The sequence below is a fragment of the Pristiophorus japonicus genome, chromosome 9 (assembly GCF_044704955.1).
Source record: "Pristiophorus japonicus isolate sPriJap1 chromosome 9, sPriJap1.hap1, whole genome shotgun sequence".
Lineage (NCBI taxonomy): Eukaryota > Metazoa > Chordata > Chondrichthyes > Pristiophoridae > Pristiophorus > Pristiophorus japonicus.
This window is the reverse complement of record NC_091985.1, coordinates 216839123-216856279: the sequence shown is the minus strand read 5'-3', so window position 1 is coordinate 216856279 and position 17157 is coordinate 216839123. Positions and strand designations below refer to the sequence as shown.

The 17157-nt window shown below is 52.2% G+C and overlaps 1 protein-coding gene across 1 annotated transcript in view; it reads left to right on the top strand.

The window, feature by feature from the left end:
* Nucleotides 1-17157, top strand: part of LOC139274131 (telomerase protein component 1-like) — a 64869-nt gene that overhangs the window by 38736 nt on the left and 8976 nt on the right. Inside the window, exons 17-24 of the mRNA XM_070891174.1 lie at nucleotides 5209-5333; nucleotides 9350-9449; nucleotides 10728-10883; nucleotides 11555-11767; nucleotides 13715-13868; nucleotides 14931-15146; nucleotides 15370-15530; nucleotides 16013-16120. Of these exons, the coding sequence (XP_070747275.1) occupies nucleotides 5209-5333; nucleotides 9350-9449; nucleotides 10728-10883; nucleotides 11555-11767; nucleotides 13715-13868; nucleotides 14931-15146; nucleotides 15370-15530; nucleotides 16013-16120 (1233 nt within the window). The remainder of the gene's footprint in view (nucleotides 1-5208; nucleotides 5334-9349; nucleotides 9450-10727; nucleotides 10884-11554; nucleotides 11768-13714; nucleotides 13869-14930; nucleotides 15147-15369; nucleotides 15531-16012; nucleotides 16121-17157) is intronic.

Sequence of the window (17157 nt, the reverse complement as noted above, 5' to 3'; positions counted from 1 at the left end):
TGCTATTAAGGAGAGAGCTCCAGGATTTTGACCGAGCGACAATGAAGGAACGGCGATATACTTCCAAGTCAGGATGGTGTGTAACTTGGAGGGGAACTTGCAGGTGGTGGTGTTCCCATGCACCTGCTGCCCTTGTCCTTCTAGGTGGTAGAGGTCGTGGGTTTGGGAGGTGCTGCCCAAGAAGCCTTGGCGTGTTGCTGCAGTGCATCTTAAGATGGTAAACACTGCAGCCACGGTGTGCCGGTGGTGGAGGGAGTGGATGTTTAAGGTGGTGGATGGGGTGCCAATCAAGCGGGCTGCTTTGTCCTGGATGGTGTCGAGCTTCTTGAGTGTTGTTGGAGCTGCACTCATCCAGGCAAGTGGAGAGTATTCCATCACACTCCTGCCTTATGCCTTATAGATGGTCGAAAGGATTTGGGGAGTCAGGAGGTGAGACACTCACTGCAGAATACCCAGCCTCTGACCTGCTCTTGTGGCTACAGTATTTATGTGGCTGGTCCAGTTAAGTTTCTGCTCACTGGTGACCCCCAGGATGTTGATGGGGGATTCGACGATGGTAATCCTGTTGAATGTCAAGGGTCGGTGGTTAGACTCCCATGTGTTGGTGTTGTATATGTAAACTTGTATTTACTCTGTACAGCCACCAGAGGGTTCATCCCCTGGAGTCCCAAGGGATCCCATAATCCCTTGGGAGTTCAGGTATTTAAAGAGGCTTCGCAGGTTGGAGAGGCACTCTGGAGATCTGCAATAAAAGACTACGGTCACACGTTACTTTGAGCACAGTGTTCAGTCTAACTCTTTCTCCATACACAACAACTGGCGACGAGATCCAATAGCGAACCCAAAGATGCAGAGAACAGTGAGCATCCTGGAGAAATTCTCGGAGGGAGATGATTGGGAAACTTTTGTGGAGCGACTCGACCAATACTTCGTGGCCAACGAGCTAGATGGGGAAGAGAGCACTGCGAAATGAAGGGAGATCCTCCTCACCGTCTGTGGGGCACCAACGTATGGCCTCATGAAGAATCTGCTCACTCCAGCGAAACCCACGGAGAAATCGTATAACGATTTGTGCACACTGGTCCAAGAGCATTTGAACCCGAAGGAAAGCGTTCTGATGGCGAGGTACCAGTTCTACACCTACAAAAGGTCTGAAGGCCAGGAAGTGGTGAGTTATGTCGCCGAGCTAAGACGCCTTGCAGGACATTGCGAATTTGAAGGACATTTAGAGCACATGCTCAGAGACTTTTTCATACTTGGCATTGGCCACGAAACCATACTTTGCAAACTTTTGACTGTAGAGACCCCAAACTTGAGCAAGGCCTTAGCGATAGCCCAGGCGTTCATTGCCACCAGTGACAATATGAAGCAAATATCTCAGCACACAAGTGCTGCTACAAGTACTGTGAACAAAGTGATGTTTTTGAATTGTAACGTACAGGGCAGGTCACACATACCTGCAGCTGCACGTCCACAGATGTCTGAGTCCACTATCAAGGATGATTAATGCAAGGCCATTGACACCTTGTTGGCGTTGCGGGGGTGATCATCATTTCCATTCATGCCGATTTAAAGAGTACGTTTGCAAGGGCTGTGGAACAATGGGATACCTCCGAAGAGTGTGCAGGCGAGCTGCAATGGCTATAAACATGCAAACCACCACGTTGCAGAGGGGGACAGATCCACGGAGGATCACGACGAACCAGCGCCTCAGATCGAGAAGTCAGAGGTACATGGGGTGCACACCACGAATTGTCCCCCGATAATGCTGAATGTTGAACTAAATGAACTCCATATGGAGCTGGACACGGGCGCGAGCCAGTCCATCATGGGCAAAAGGTTGTGGTGCAACAAAGCCTCAAGACCAGCCTTAACTCCAGTTCGCATGAAACTAAGAACTTAAACAAAAGAACTGATTCCTGTAATTGGCAGTGCTACCGTAAAGGTCTCCTACGATGGAGCGGTTCACAAGCTACCACTCTGGGTGGTACCGGGCGATGGTCCCACGCTGCTCGGCAGGAGCTGGCTGGGAAAGATACGCTGGAACTGGGATGACGTCCAAGCGTTATCCAGCGCCCACTGATGACACTTCGTGTGCCCAGGTCTTAAACAAATTTCCTTTGCTGTTCGAGCCAGGCATCGAGAAATTCCAAGGAGCAAAAGTGCAGATCCACTTAATTCCGGGGGCGCGACCCATCCATCACAAGGCAAGAGCAGTACCATACATGATGAGAGAAAGGGTAGAGATCGAGCTAGACTGGCTGCAAAGAGAGGGCATCATTTCCCCGATCGAGTTCAATGAGTGGGCCAGTCCTATTGTCCCCGTCCTCAAGGGAGACGGCGCCGTCAGAATCTGTGGCGATTACAACATAACTATCAATCGTTTCTCCCTGCAGGAGCAATACCACTACCAAAGGCCGATGACCTCTTTGTAACGCTGGTGGGAGGAAAGGCGTTCACGAAGCTGGATCTGACTTCAGCCAACATGACGCAGGAACTGGAGGAATCATCGAAGGCCCTCACCTGCATCAACACACACACACAAAGGTCTTTTTGTTTATAACAGATGCCCGTTTGGAATCCGATCGGCGGCGGCGATATTTCAGAGAAACATGGAAAACCTACTGAAGTCGGTCCCCCACACTGTGGTCTTCCAGGACGACATCTTGGTCACAGGTCGGAACACAGTCGAGCACCTGCAGAATCTGTAGGAGGTTCTTAGTCGACTCAACCGCGTGGGGTTCAGGTTAAAACGTTCGAAGTTAGTTTTCATGGCACCTGAAGTGGAGTTCCTGGGAAGGAGGATTGCGGCGGATGGCATCAGGCCCACCAGTGCAAAGACTGAGGCAATTGAGAATGCACTGAGGCCACAGAACGTGATGCAGCTGTGGTTGTCTCTGGGACTCCTGAACTACTTTGGTAACTTCTTACCGGGTCTCAGCACACTGTTAGAACCACTGCATGTCTTGCTACGATAAAGGACAAATGGGTTTGGGGCAAAAGCCAAGAAAATGCCTTTTTGAAAGCGAGAAAATTGTTATGCTCAAACAAATTGCTTGTGTTGTATGATCCATGCAAGCATTTGGTACGAGCATGTAATGCGTCGTCGTATGGGCGTCGGGTGTGTATTGAAACAAGCTAATGATTTCGGAAACTGCAACCGGTTGCTTATGCACCCAGGAGTCTGTCGAAGGCTGAGAGAGCCTTGCAGCATGATTGAGAAAGAAACGTTAGCGTGTGTTTATGGTGTAAAGAAAATGCATCAATATCTGTTTGGGCTAAAATTCGAATTGGAAACTGACCATAAGCCACTTATATCCCTGTTTTCCCAGAATAAAGGGATAAATACCAATGCATCGGCCCGTATCCAGAGATGGGCGCTCACATTGTCCGCCACAACTACGCCATCCGCCACAGGCCAGGCACAGAAAACTGCGCCGATTCTCTCAGTAGTCTGCCATTACCCACCACGGGGGTGGAAATGGTGCAGCCCGCATATCTAGCCACGGTTATGGAAGCATTTGAGAGTGAAAATTTACCCGTCACTGCCCGGCAGATCAAAACCTGGACAAGCCAGGACCCCTTATTATCTCTAGTCAAAAGCTGTGTTCTTCCCGGGAACTGGTCCAGTGTCCCAGTGGAAATGCAGGAAGAGATAAAGCGTTCTAGCGATTCAAAGATGAAATGTCTATTCAGGCAGACTGCCTTCTGTGGGGCAATCGAGTAATGGTCCCCAAGAAGGCCAGAGACACCTTCATCAATGACCTCCACGGTACCCACCCAGGCACCAAAATGATGAAAGCGATAGCCAGATCCCACGTGTGGTGGCCCGGTATCGATGCGGGCTTAGAGCTCTGCATTCACAGATGTAATACATGCTCGCAGTTAAGCAATGTACCCAGGGAGGCGCTGCTAAGTTTATGGTCTTGGCCCTCCAAACCGGGGTCTTGGGTACACGTCGACTATGCAGGCCCGTTCCTGGGTAAAATGTTCCTTGTGGTTGTAGACGCGTACTCCATGTGGATTGAATGTGAGATTATGTCGGCTAGCACGTCCACTGCCACTACTGAAAGCTTGCGGGCCATGTTTGCCACTCACGGCTTACCCGATGTCCTGGTGAGCGACAACGGGCCATGTTTTACCAGTGCTGAGTTCAAAGAATTCATGACCCATAACAGATCAAACATGTCACATCTGCCCCGTTTAAATTAGCGTCCAATGGTCAAGCAGAGAGAGCAGTGCAAACCATCAAGCAAGGCTTGAAGAGGGTAACTGAAGGCTCACTGCAGACTCACTTATCCCGAGTTCTGCTTAGCTGCCTCACGAGACCCCACTCGCTCACTGGGATTCCACCTGCTGAACTGCTCATGAAAAGAGCACTTAAGACAAGGCTCTCGTTAGTTCACCTTGATCTACATGAACAAGTAGAGAGCAGGCAGCTTCAACAAAGTGCATACCATGATAGCGGAAAAGTGTCACGCGAGATTGAAATCAATGATCCTGTATTTGTATTCAATTATGAACAAGGTCCCAAGTGGCTTCCCGGCACTGTCGTGGCCAAAGAGGAGAGCAGGGTGTTTCGGGTCAAACTTTCAAATGGACTCATTCACAGGAAACACTTGGACCAAATCAAACTCAGATTTACGGACTACCCTGAGCTACCCACCTTGGACCCTACCTTTTTTGATCCCCCAACATACACATCAATGGCAACCGGCACCACGGTTGACCACGGAGCAGAACCCATCATCTACAGCAGCCGAGCAGGGCTCAACAAATGATTCAACAACACCAGCTTTCACACCGAGATGATCAACCAGGACAAGGAGAGCCCCAGATCGACTCACATTGTAAATAGTTACACTATTGAATTTGCGGGGGGGAGGGGGAGGAGAGTGTTGTTATATATGTAGACTTGTAGTTACTCTGTACAGCCACCAGAGGGCTCATCCCCTGGAGTCCCAAAGGATCCCATAATCCCTTGGGAGACAGGTATTTAAGTATGCTTCACAGGTTGGGGAGGCGTTCTGGAGACCTGCAATAAAAGACTATGGTCACACTTTACTTTGAGCTCAGTGTTCAGTCTGACTCTTTCTCCACACACAACAGTTGGAGATAGTCATTGTCTGGCATCAGTTTGTGGAGGAGAGGGAGAGATAGGAACTGACCTGATTTTTCTTCAATGGATGTCTCCCTCTTCCCATACAGGAAGTGAGGTCGCTGGCGAGCGGCTGTGATGGGATCTCGGACTGCGTGTTCCTGGACGAGAGCACGCTCTGCGCCACGTCCTTCAACGGCAAGATTGAGGTGTGGAGCCTCGCTGACGGCTGCAGGTAGGAGGGGGAGGGGAGACCCTCTGGGCAGGGGGTCGGGTGGAGCACAAATGGCAAACAGGACCCGCCCCATTCCCAGTAACTCCAGACGGTTCGGGGGAGGGAGGGAGGGAGGGGGTGGGTGGTGCGTGGGCAGAATGTTGTCAATGGTCAGACCCCACCTGGAGTAAGTGCATCAGTTGTGGCAGCTTACCTTGGGAAGGATATACTGAGCTTGGCAGCCCAGATTCTCCAGAATGACACAGGGGCTAACAGGGTTAAATTATGAGGACAGGTTGAATGGACCAGGCTTGTATTCGCTTAAGTTTAGAAGATCGAGGGAAGATCTAATTGAGGTGTTTAAGATGGTTAAATAAGTTCACTAGGTAGATAGAGAGGAATTAGTGATCAGAACAAGGGGGCACAAGCTTAAAATTGTAGCTCAGCCATTGAGGGGTGATGTCAGGAACCGTTGCTTCACACAAAGCATAGTGGGGATATGGAACTCTGTCCCCAACAAAGCTGATGAGGCTGGGGGTTGAATGAAATTTTCAAAACTGAGCTCGACAGGTTTTGGTTAGGCAAAGGTATTACGGGTAATGGAATGAAGACAGGTAAATGGAGTTAACCGACAGATCAGGAATGATATAATTGAATGGCGGAACAGGCTCGAGGGGCTGAATGACGACTCATAACAAGAAATAGGAGCAAGAGTTAGTCATTTGGCCCACTGAGCCTGCTCCGTCATTCAATAAGATCATGGCTGATCTGATCATAGACTCAGCTCCACTTCCCTGCCCGCTCCCCATAACCCTTTACTGCCTTACGCTCAAGAATCTGTCTATCTCCGCCTTAAATATATTCAATGACCCAGCCTCCACAAATCTCTGGGGCAGAGAATTCCATATATTTACAACCCTCAGAGAAGAAATTACTCCTCATCTCAGTTTTAAATGGGTGGCTCCTTATTCTAAGACGGTGTCCCCTAGTTTTAGTTTCCTCCTATGAGTGGAAATATCCTCTCTGCACCCACCTTGTCGAGCCCCTTCATTATCTTATAAGTTTCAATCAGATCACCTCTCATTCTTCTGAACTATAATATGTATAGGCCCAACCTACTTAACCTATCCTCATAAGTCAACCCCTTCATCTCCGGAATCAACCTAGTGAACCTTCTCTGAACAGCCTCCAATGCAAGTATATCCTTCCTTAAATACGGAGACCAAAACTGTACACAGTACTCTAGGTGTGGCCTCACCAATACCCTGTACAGTTGTAGCAGGATGCTTTTATACTCTATTCCCCCTTGCAATAAAGGGCAATATTCTATTTGCCTTCCTCATTACTTGCTCTACCTGCATGCTAACTTTTTGTGTTTCATGCACAAGGATCCCCAGGTCTCTGTACTGCAGCACTTGCAATTTTTCTCCATTTAAATTATAATTTGCTTTTCTATTTTTTTCTGCCAAAGTGGATAGCCTCACATTTTCCCATATTATACTCCATTTGCCAAATTTTTGCCCACTTACTTAGCCTGTCTATATCCCTTTGCAGATTTTTTGTGTCCTCCTCACAATTTGCTTTCCCACCCATCTTTGTATCATCAGCAAACTTGGTTACATTACACTCGATCCCTTCATCCAAGTCGTTAATATAGATTGTAAATAGTTGAGGACCCAGCACCCCACTCGTCACTATTTGCCAACCGGAAAATGACCCATTTATCCCGACTCTGTTTTCTGTTAGTTAAGCAATCCTCTATCCATGCTAATATATTACCCCCAACACCATGAGCTTTTATCTTGTGCAGTAACCTCTTACGTGGCACCTTATCGAATGCCTTCCAAATACACCACATACACTGGTTCCCCCTTATCCACCCTGTTCGTTACATCCTCAAAGAACTCCAGCAAATTTGTCAAACATGATTTCCCTTTCATAAAACCATGCTGACTCTGCTTGACCAAATTTTGCTTTTCCAAATGTCCCGCTACTGCTTCCTTAATAATGGACTCCAGCATTTTCCCAACGACAGATGTTCGGCTAACTGGTCTATAGTTTCCTGCTTTTTGTCTGCCTCCTTTTTTTAAATAGGGGTATTACATTTGTGGTTTTACAATCTGCTGGGATCTCTCCAGAATCCAAGGAATTTTGGTAGATTACAGCCAGTGGATCCACTATTTCTGCAGCCACTTCTCTTAAGACCCTAGGATTTAAGCCATCAGGTCCAGGGAACTTGTCCGCCTTTAGCCCCATTATTTTACTGAATACTACTTCTACCTATAGCGTCTTGATTATCCACTATTGGGATGTTTTTAGTGTTTTCTACCGTAAAAACCGATACAAAATATTTGTTCAACATCTCTGCCATTTCCCTGTTCTCCATTATTAATTCCCCAGTCTCGCCCTCTAGGGGACCAACATTTACTTTAGCCACTCTTTTCCTTTTTATGTACCTGTAGAAACTCTTACTATCTGTTTTTATATTTCATGCTAGTTTACTTTCATAATCTATCTTCCCTCTCTTAATCATTTTTTTAGTTGTTCTCCATTGGTTTTTAAAAATGTCCCAATCCTCTGGCCTCCCACTAGTTTTGGCCACATTGTATCCCTTTGTTTGCGATTTGATACCATCCCTTATTTCCTTAGTTAGCCATGGATGGTTATCGCTTCTCTGACAGTCTTTCCTTCTTACTGTAACAAGCTCGAGGGACTGAATGGCCGACTCCTGTACCCATGTCTACATTATGGTGGGGATGGTTACAGGATTATTGCTCGATCTCTGAACTCCTCTGATGGTACAACCACCCCCACCCCCCTTCGCCCAAACTCTCTGTTCCTGACTCTCCATACCCCACCCTCTTCACCCCAAACTCTCTGTTCCTGACTCTCCATACTCCACCCCCTTCGCCCAAACTCTCTGTTCCTGACTCTCCATACCCCACCCCCTTTGCCCCAAACTCTCTGTTCCTGACTCTCCATACCCCACCCTCTTCGCCCCAAACTCTCTGTTCCTGACTCTCCATACCCCACCCTCTTCGTTCCTGACTCTCCATACCCCACCCTCTTCGCCCCAAACTCTCTGTTCCTGACTCTCCATACCCCACCCCCTTCGCCCCAAACTCTCTGTTCCTGACTCTCCATACCCCACCCTCTTCGCCCCAAACACTCTGTTCCTGACTCTCCATACCCCACCCTCTTCGCCCCAAACTCTCTGTTCCTAACTCTCCATACCCCACCCCTTCACCCCACCATTGGTGGCCGGGCCTTCAGCTGTCTCAACCCCAAGCGCTGGAATTCCCTGCCCGAACCCCTCCGCCTCTCCATGTGTCTCTCCTCCCCCTTTCAGACCATCCTTAAAACCCACCTCTTCGGTCGATCGTTTGATTACCCCGCCCTTTGACTCGGTGTCAATTTCTGTCACACAGCAGTCCTGTGCAGCACCCTGGGCCGTTTTACTAGGTTAATGGGGCTGTAGAAAGTGAGTCATAGTTCTGTACCTCGCTTCAGCTCCCGTTCCGATGCTGTGGTCTTCCCTTTTAACCACTGATGCCCCCTTCCACACTTTAATCATCTCTGACACTCTCCTTGCCCGGTTTCCTCTCCGCATAATCCCAAACTCATCCAAATATCTGCTCCCGCACTGAGTCTCCCTGTTCCCTCCTCGCTCCCTGACCTCCACTTCATTGTCAAAAATCCTCCTCCTTCGTCTAAAACTCCATCCTCACCGGCCATTCCTCCTCCTGATCCCTCCCTCCCACCTACCCCTTCGTCCGTCCGTCTCCCCTCTCCCCTTCCCCCCCTCTCCCCTCCCCCCCCACCTTCGCCCTCTCTCACTGTCCATAGCAGTAGGAGGAGGCCATTCAGCCCCATCAAGGGGACTGGAACACTTCACTATTTCATTGGTTAGATACAGAATAAAGCTCCCTCTACACTGTCCCGTCAAACTCTCCCAGGGCAGGTACAGCACAGGTTAGAGAGAGTGAAGCTCCAGGTGTGGTCTCCCTGCCTCTAACACCAGGTCTCTGTCTCCACAGGCTATTGCTGATCGATGGCCATGGTGATCGGATAACTGGATGTGCACTAAGTCCTGATGGAAAACATCTGGCTACCTGTTCCTGGGATCAGACGGTGAAGGTAGGTTCTGTGTGCACGGGCATGCCCGGTGACTGGATACTTCACTCCTGTATTCACCCCGTGTCTCCATTCCCACAGCAGGAACAGGGTTTGGTTCTAACTGAGAGATTCCCAATAATGCCCTGCGGGGCTACTTAAATGACATGGAACTTTCAGCACAGGACAAGCCATTCGGCCCAACAGATGTCTATACTCCACTCGGGAATGTGGAGACTGAGAGAAGGGATTCAATTCCCCGTCTGACCTGGAGATTCATCGATGCCATCACACCGGGGAGAGGCCGTTCACCTGCTCTGAGTGTGGGAAGGGATTCACTCAGTCATCCAACCTGCTGAGACACCAGCGAGGTCACAAGTGACTGCAGGGTTTGGATTCTGCTGTTGTTGCTGCTGCTGTTCACATCCCGACTGAACCATGTTCATTCTGTTATTTGGAATTTGTTTCTGCTGATAACCCTTCAACTCGGCAGGAGTTTAATATTTTGATATTTCAAGTAACTGTTGATATTTGATGTCTTGAAGATAAGAGGAGACTAATTAATGTCCTGTTTCTGACTGCTCCATTTTTGATCGGGGCCCAGGAGAGGCGAGGGTTCGGGGCCCAGAAGAGCCGAGGGCCCAGGGGCAGCACAGGCCAGCCCACACTGCAATCTATGGATAGTAGGAGGATGTGTGTGCACTAGGTCTGTGCAACAGAGTCTTGGTTAACCCTTGCCACTGGATCAAAACCTAGCTCTGTCAAGCCCGTGTGGTGGCTGGTGTGCAACGGCCACCCCACGTTAAAAGTCCATGCACAGGCATCTTCCATCCTTCAGCATGGAGTTTGGGACCTAGAATGTCAGGTCCCTCATTGAAATACCTGTGAACATCCCTTTTCGGCGTGGAAACGCGTCATCCTCGATAGGAGGGACTGCCTAATACTATACGAGCCTCTTCCCACCTCTTTCATCTAACTTCTCACTAAAGTCATTCTTACTGTCTCAGTGACAACCGCCAACAGACAAGAGACCCTTTTGTGATATGGATTCAACAAGAACTTGGTGGAGCCAGAACAGCTTCATCACGTTTCTCAGGATTGCATTTGACCCCGAGCTCCCCAGCGGGTGAAAGGTCAGTGCCTGACCCACTGACCTCCCCCCAACCCAGTCCTCCATCAGAGAGAAACCTTCATCCCCAGTGTCGGGGGCTGCATTTCACCCCAGATCCCAGAGGGTCAAAGGTCAGTGACGGCATCGATCCACAACCGTTATTTACAGCTTCAATCGATTTTCTGTTTTAGGTCTGGGTGGTGGTCACAGGGAAGCTCAACGTCGCACTGACCAATCCCCACCCCCTCAACTGTGTGACCTTTCACCCTGAAGGTCAACTGCTGGCTACAGGCAGCTGGGACCGGACAGTCAAAATCTGGAACTGGGTGAGGGCGAGCATCGTGTCGGTGAGTACCAGCGAACGCTCGGGGGAGGGGCCCATGAGTCAGAGGGGGAGGGGAGCGGCCAGTGGATCCCATTGGTCAATGGGGGGGGGGGGGGAGGGCCAGTGGATCCCATGGGTCAGGGGAGGGAGCAGTGGATCCCATGGATCAGTGGGGGAGGGGCCAGTGGATCCCATGGGTCATTGTCGGGGAGGGAAAGGGTCAGTGGATCCTGTACCCCAGTGTGGGGGGGGGCGGTAGAGCCTGTACCCCAGTGTGAGAGGGGGAGGGGCCAGTGGATCCCGTACCCCAGTGTGAGGGGGAGGGGTCAGTGGATCCCGTATCCCAGTGAGGGGGAGGGGCCAATGGATCCCGTACCCCAGTGAGGGGGAGGGGCCAATGGATCCCGTACCCCAGTGTGAGAGGGGGAGGGGCCAGTGGATCCTGTACCCCAGTGTGAGGGGGAGGGGTCAGTGGATCCCGTATCCCAGTGAGGGGGAGGGGCCAATGGATCCCGTATCCCGGTGTGAGGGGGCGGGCTGGTAGCTGATTTGCTGGGAAATACCAGGATGAATCCTAATGCCTGCTCCTCCTCCGCCCCCCCCCCCCCCCCCCCGCCTCGGTTGTTCTCTCTCTCTCTCTCTCTCTCTCTCACCTCCTCCTCCATCCCCTCATCTCCTCTATCCCCTCCCTAGGTGCTACATGGACACCCGGCCTCAGTGCGAGCTGTGACCTTCGCCCCATCTGGAGAGTTCCTCGCCTCGGCCTCGCTGCTGGGAGAGGTGCGGCTCTGGTCGACCGCCTCTGGATTAGCGGTGGCCGGTTACCAGGCCCATCGGGGCCCCGTCACCGCGCTGCGATTCCTTGCCGATGGGCGTTACCTGCTCACCACTGGGGAGGACCATCAGGTAGGATGGCAGATCTCCCAGGACTGTGAATCAGCGTAACGGCGGCGGGGGGGCGGGGGGGGGGGAAAAGAGTGTGTTACGGTCATGATGTCAAGCCCCCAAGAGCGAGCTTTACGCCAATGAAATATATTTGGAGTGTAGTCACTGTTGTAATGTAGGAAACGCGGCAGTCAATTTACACTCAGCAAGCTCCCACAACCAGCAATATGATTATTGATCAGATCATCTGTTTTAGTGATGTTGATTGAGGTATAAATATTGGACCCAGAACACTGGGGGAACATCACTGTGTTCCTCCAATAGTGGCCGTAGGATCTTTTACGTTCTGCTGAGATGGCAAACGGAGCCCTCATTTAACGACACAGCCGAAAGATGTCCCCTCCGACAGTGCGGCGCTCCCTCAACACTGCCCCTCCGACAGTGCGGCGCTCCCTCAACACTGCCCCTCCGACAGTGCGACACTCCCTCAGCACTGCCCCTCCGACAGTGCGGCGCTCCCTTCAGCACTGCACCGGAAGTGTCGGCCCTGGACTATAGGCTCGAGTCTCTGGAGGGGGGGGCTCGAACCCACGACTCTCTGACTCAGAGGCGAGAGTCAGAGCCACTGAGCCACTGTTGACATGCCAGGCATGTAGGCAAGACCAGCACAGAGTAACAATACCAAAATCGGTTGAGAGGGGAAGGGATCCAGGTGTTGTGCACTGATCACTCAAGGTTCACGACCAATGCAGATGAGCCATTGCTAAAGCAGACAGGGGATTAGGTTATATTAATAGAACCATTCTATACAAGTCGAGGAGACCATTCTGTCCGTAAAAGATCCCATGGCGTATTTCGAAGGAGAGACCAACATCCCCAAAACACATGATCTGGTCGTATATCACATTGCTGGTTGTGGGATCTTGCTGTGCGTATATTGGCTGCCGCGTTTCCGACATTACAACGGTGACTATACTTTGAAAGTGCTTCTTTGGCTGTAAAGTGCTTTGAGGTGTCCTGAGGTCATGAAAGGCGCTAGAGAAATGCAAGTTACTTCGATCTTTATCACACTGCAGCTGTTGAGGTTAAATGCCATTTGCTACTCTTTGGCCCAGTTCCCCAGCGTGCCTCAGTCTGTCTCCAGAAGGTTGTACTTCCCGACTGCCTTGGATTAGATTCAGCACTGAGCGGTTGTGTGAAACTTTCTGCAAGGGTTAAATAAGATGGGCCGAATAGCCTCCCTCATCTGTAATAGCAACAATAACTTGCAGTTGTACAACACCTTTAACATAGTGAAACGTCCCAAGGTGCTTCACAGGACTGTAATCACATTAAATTTAACACCAAGCCACATTAGATATTAGGACAGGTGACCAAAAGCTGGGTCAAAGAGGTAGGTTTTAAGGAGCGTCTGAAAGTAGGAAAGAGGCGGAGAGGTTTAGGGAGGGAGTTCCAGAGCTCGGGGCCCAGGCAGCTGAAGGGCCGGACACCGATGGTGGAGCGATTATAATCAGGGATGGTCAAAAGGGCAGAATTTAAGGAGTGCCGACATCTCCAGAGGGTTGTCGGGCTGGTGGAGGTTACAGAGATGGGAAGGGGCGAGGAGAGATTTGAACACCAGGATGAGGATTTTAAAATCAAGGCCTGGCCGGACCGAATGCCAGTGTAGGTCAGTGAGCACACTATGCTGTGATCACTGGGGTCGTGTCAGGATGTGTGGGGGGGGTGTCATGTCAGGATGTAGGGGGCGGGGGGGGAGTAGGGTCAGGATGTGGGGGGGAACAGGGTGGGGAGGTGTAGGGTCAGGATGTGGGGGGGTGTAGGGTCAGGATGTGGGGGGGTGTAGGTTCAGGATGGCGGGTAGGGGGGAACAGGATGGGGGGTTGTAGAGACCAGGGGGTGGGGGGGAGAACAGGATGACGAGAGTTTGGGAGAATGAATCAAGCCCCACACTGGTGTGTTCTGCAGGTTCGGATCTGGTCCGGGACTCTGGGCCGGGCCTGTGGACAGTACATTACAGACCAGACCTCCGCTGCCCTATGTGTGTCTGTCAGTAGGAATGGTGTGCTGATGGCTGTCGGTTACCACAGCAACCAGGTGAAAATCTTTCAGCTTGAAACAGGTACGTGTTACAGGAACGCTGTCATACCGTTCAAGGACCTGGGCTACAATCCAGTGACAGACACAGGAGATGAAGAGCTGTTCTCTCTGATGGGGGACTGGGTGGGGCAGTGGGTCAGACACTGACCTTTCACCCTCTGGGCCTGAGCTCAAATCCAGACTCAGACAGGATGTGAAGGCATCCTCTCTCTGGGGTGGTGGGTGGGAGGACGACTATCATAGAGTATCATAGAATGTACAGCACAGAAACTGGTCGTTCAGCCCAAGCGGTCAATATCGGTCTTTATGTTCCACACGGGTCTCCTCCCACCTTACTTCATCTGTCCTCGTGAGCTTATCCTTGTATTCCTCACGGGTTGGATTGAGAGAAATGGGGAGAGGTTGGGTGGGATTAAGGGACCTTTTACGTTCTCTTGAGACGGCAAATGGGGCCCTCCTTTAACATCCCATCCAGCGCAGCGCTCCCTCGGTACTGCCCCTCCGACAGTGCAGCGCTCCCTCGGTACTGCCCCTCCGACAGTGCAGCGCTCCCTCGGTACTGCCCCTCTGACAGAGCAGCACTCCCTTGGTACTGCCCCTGGGAGTGCCAGCCCTGCATTATCGGCTTGATTTTCTGGAGGGGGGGGCTCGAACCCACGACTCTCTGACTCCAGAGGTGAGAGTGAGAGCCACTGAGCCATCGCTGACATGCCAGGCATGTTGCCAAGACCAGCACAGAGTAACAATACCAAAATCGGTCGAGAGAGGAAGGGATCCAGGTGTGGTGGATTGAGGGATCTGGGGAGAGAGTGGGTGGGATTGAGGGGCAAGGATGTGTTGGGTGGGTGAGATTGAAATTTTCCAGGGACGGGACGGTCTGTGGGCCGTACGCACAACAAACCCCCACCCCCTACCCCCGCCCCTCCTTACTGCCGGTCTGTGGGCCGTACGCCCCCTCTTTCCCCCCCCCCCCCTCACTGCCGGTCTGTGGGCCGTACGCCCCCTTCTCACCCTCCTCACTGCCGGTCTGTGGGCCGTACGCCCCCCTCTGCCCCGGTTCTCACTCTGCCCTCTCTCTGACTAGGTGCCCTGACTGTGGAGTGCGAGGTCCCACAGGTGCCCGTGCGATGCCTGCAGTGGTTGGACGGCGAGGAGCTCCTGGTGTCTGGCTCAGATGACAACGTTCTGCGAGTGTGGCGGGTGCAGGGGTTTGGGGCAAGCTGTGAGCATCGCTGCTGGGGCCACACGAGACCCCCAGTATCCTTTTCTCACTCCCAACAATTCCTGGCTTCAGCCTCAGGTAACGGTTAACACTTTTCATATTGCTCTCCCCCCCCCCCCCCCCTCCGTCTTCTCCTAACCCCCCCCCGGCCACTCCACAGACATTGTATTTCCCTGGGGTGCTGGCACATTTGCCCTTTCCCTGTTGCTCTCTCACCTCCTCCTGTTCCCGTTCCCTGTTCCCCCTCCTATTCCTTTCCCCCTTTCTCTACCTGCCTGATCTCTCCGCTCTCTCTCCCCAGATGATTTCACCGTCCTGCTCTGGACGCTGGCCGAGCTGGTGGACCGGGAAGGCTGCGCGGATGTGACCCCGGCCTGCGTGCTGAGAGGTCACTGCAACTCGGTCACCTGCTGCTCCTTCAGCCCCGATGGGCTGCGGTTGGTGACCAGCAGCAAGGACAAGGTAGGCGAGGGCCTAGTGACAGAGGGAGAAGCGAATCCACCGGCCTACATTCAGATCGTCTACACACACTCTGACCTTTCACCCTCTGCAACCTGGGGTCCAATCCAGAGCCGGGGTGAAGGTCTTCTCATGCTGGGGGTCAGTAGGTCAGACACCTACCTTTCACCCCGTGAGTCCTGGGTTTCTGCTCCTGATCACCAACCAGTGACACCTGCAGGAAAGTGCTGGGGATGGTGGCGGTGGGGGGGGGGGAAGAATCGGACGGAAACCACTTCGGGGCTGGGCTGAGATGGCGCCTCTGTCGTCGAATACCCTGCCGACTCCCAATGTCCAGGCTCCAGCATGCAAGGGAAGGGACATGGGGTGAGGGGTCAGAGGGCGTCCTACTCCGTGGACCAGGGAATGAGTCAGTGCCAGGTGGAATCGGGGGATTGGGCTGCAAACCTTGTCGTGCGAGTCTGACGCCCTGTTTGTTTTGGCAGAGCCTCCTGTTCTGGGACCTCACAACTCTCCCTGTCCACATCTCCCTGTCCCTGCTCTCCTGTCACCAGGACTGGATTACAGGATGTACCTGGGCCCCTCGATACGTGGTGAGTCTGTCATAACCACCTCCAGCCTGACACCCTCCCTATCTCTGTAACCTCCTCCAGCCCCTACACCCTCCCTATCTCTGTAACCTCCTCCTGCCCCTACACCCTCCCTATCTCTGTAACTACCTCCAACCTGACACCCTCCCTATCTCTGTAACCTCCTCCTGCCCCTACACCCCTCCCTATCTCTGTAACCTCCTCCAGCCCCTACACCCCTCCCTATCTCTGTAACCTCCTCCAGCCCCTACACCCCTCCCTATCTCTGTAACCTCCTCCAGCCCCTACACCCCTCCCTATCTCTGTAACCTCCTCCAGCCCCTACACCCCTTCCTATTTCTGTAACCTCCTCCAGCCCCTACACCTCCCTATCTCTGTAACCTCCTCCAGCCCTATACCCTCCCTATCTCTGTAACCTCCTCCAGCCCCTACACCCCTCTCTATCTCTGTAACCCCCTCCAGCCCCTACACCCCTCTCTATCTCTATAATCTCCTCCAGCCCCTACACCCCTCCCTATCTCTGTAACCTCCTCCTGCCCCTACACCCCTCCCTATCTCTGTAACCTCCTCCTGCCCCTACACCCCTCCCTATCTCTGTAACCTCCTCCAGCCCCTACACCCCTTCCTATTTCTGTAACCTCCTCCAGCCCCTACACCTCCCTATCTCTGTAACCTCCTCCAGGCCTACACCCTCCCTATCTCTGTAACCTCCTCCAGGCCTACAACCCACTCTATCTCTGTAACCTCCACCAGCCCTACAACCTCCCAGATGTCTGTAACCTCCTCCACCCCCTACAACCCATTCTATCTCTGCAACCTCCGCCAGCCCAACAACCTCCCAGATATCTGTAACCTCCTCCGCCCCCTACACCCTTCCCTATCTTTGTAACCTGCTCCAGCGTTACAACCCTTCGAGATCTCTGCGTTCCTTCATCCCTGGCCTCTTGAACATCCCTGATTATAATTGCTCCATCAGTGGCCGGGCCTTCAGCTGCCTGGGCCCCGAGCTTTGGAACTCCCTCCCTAAACTCTCCACACCT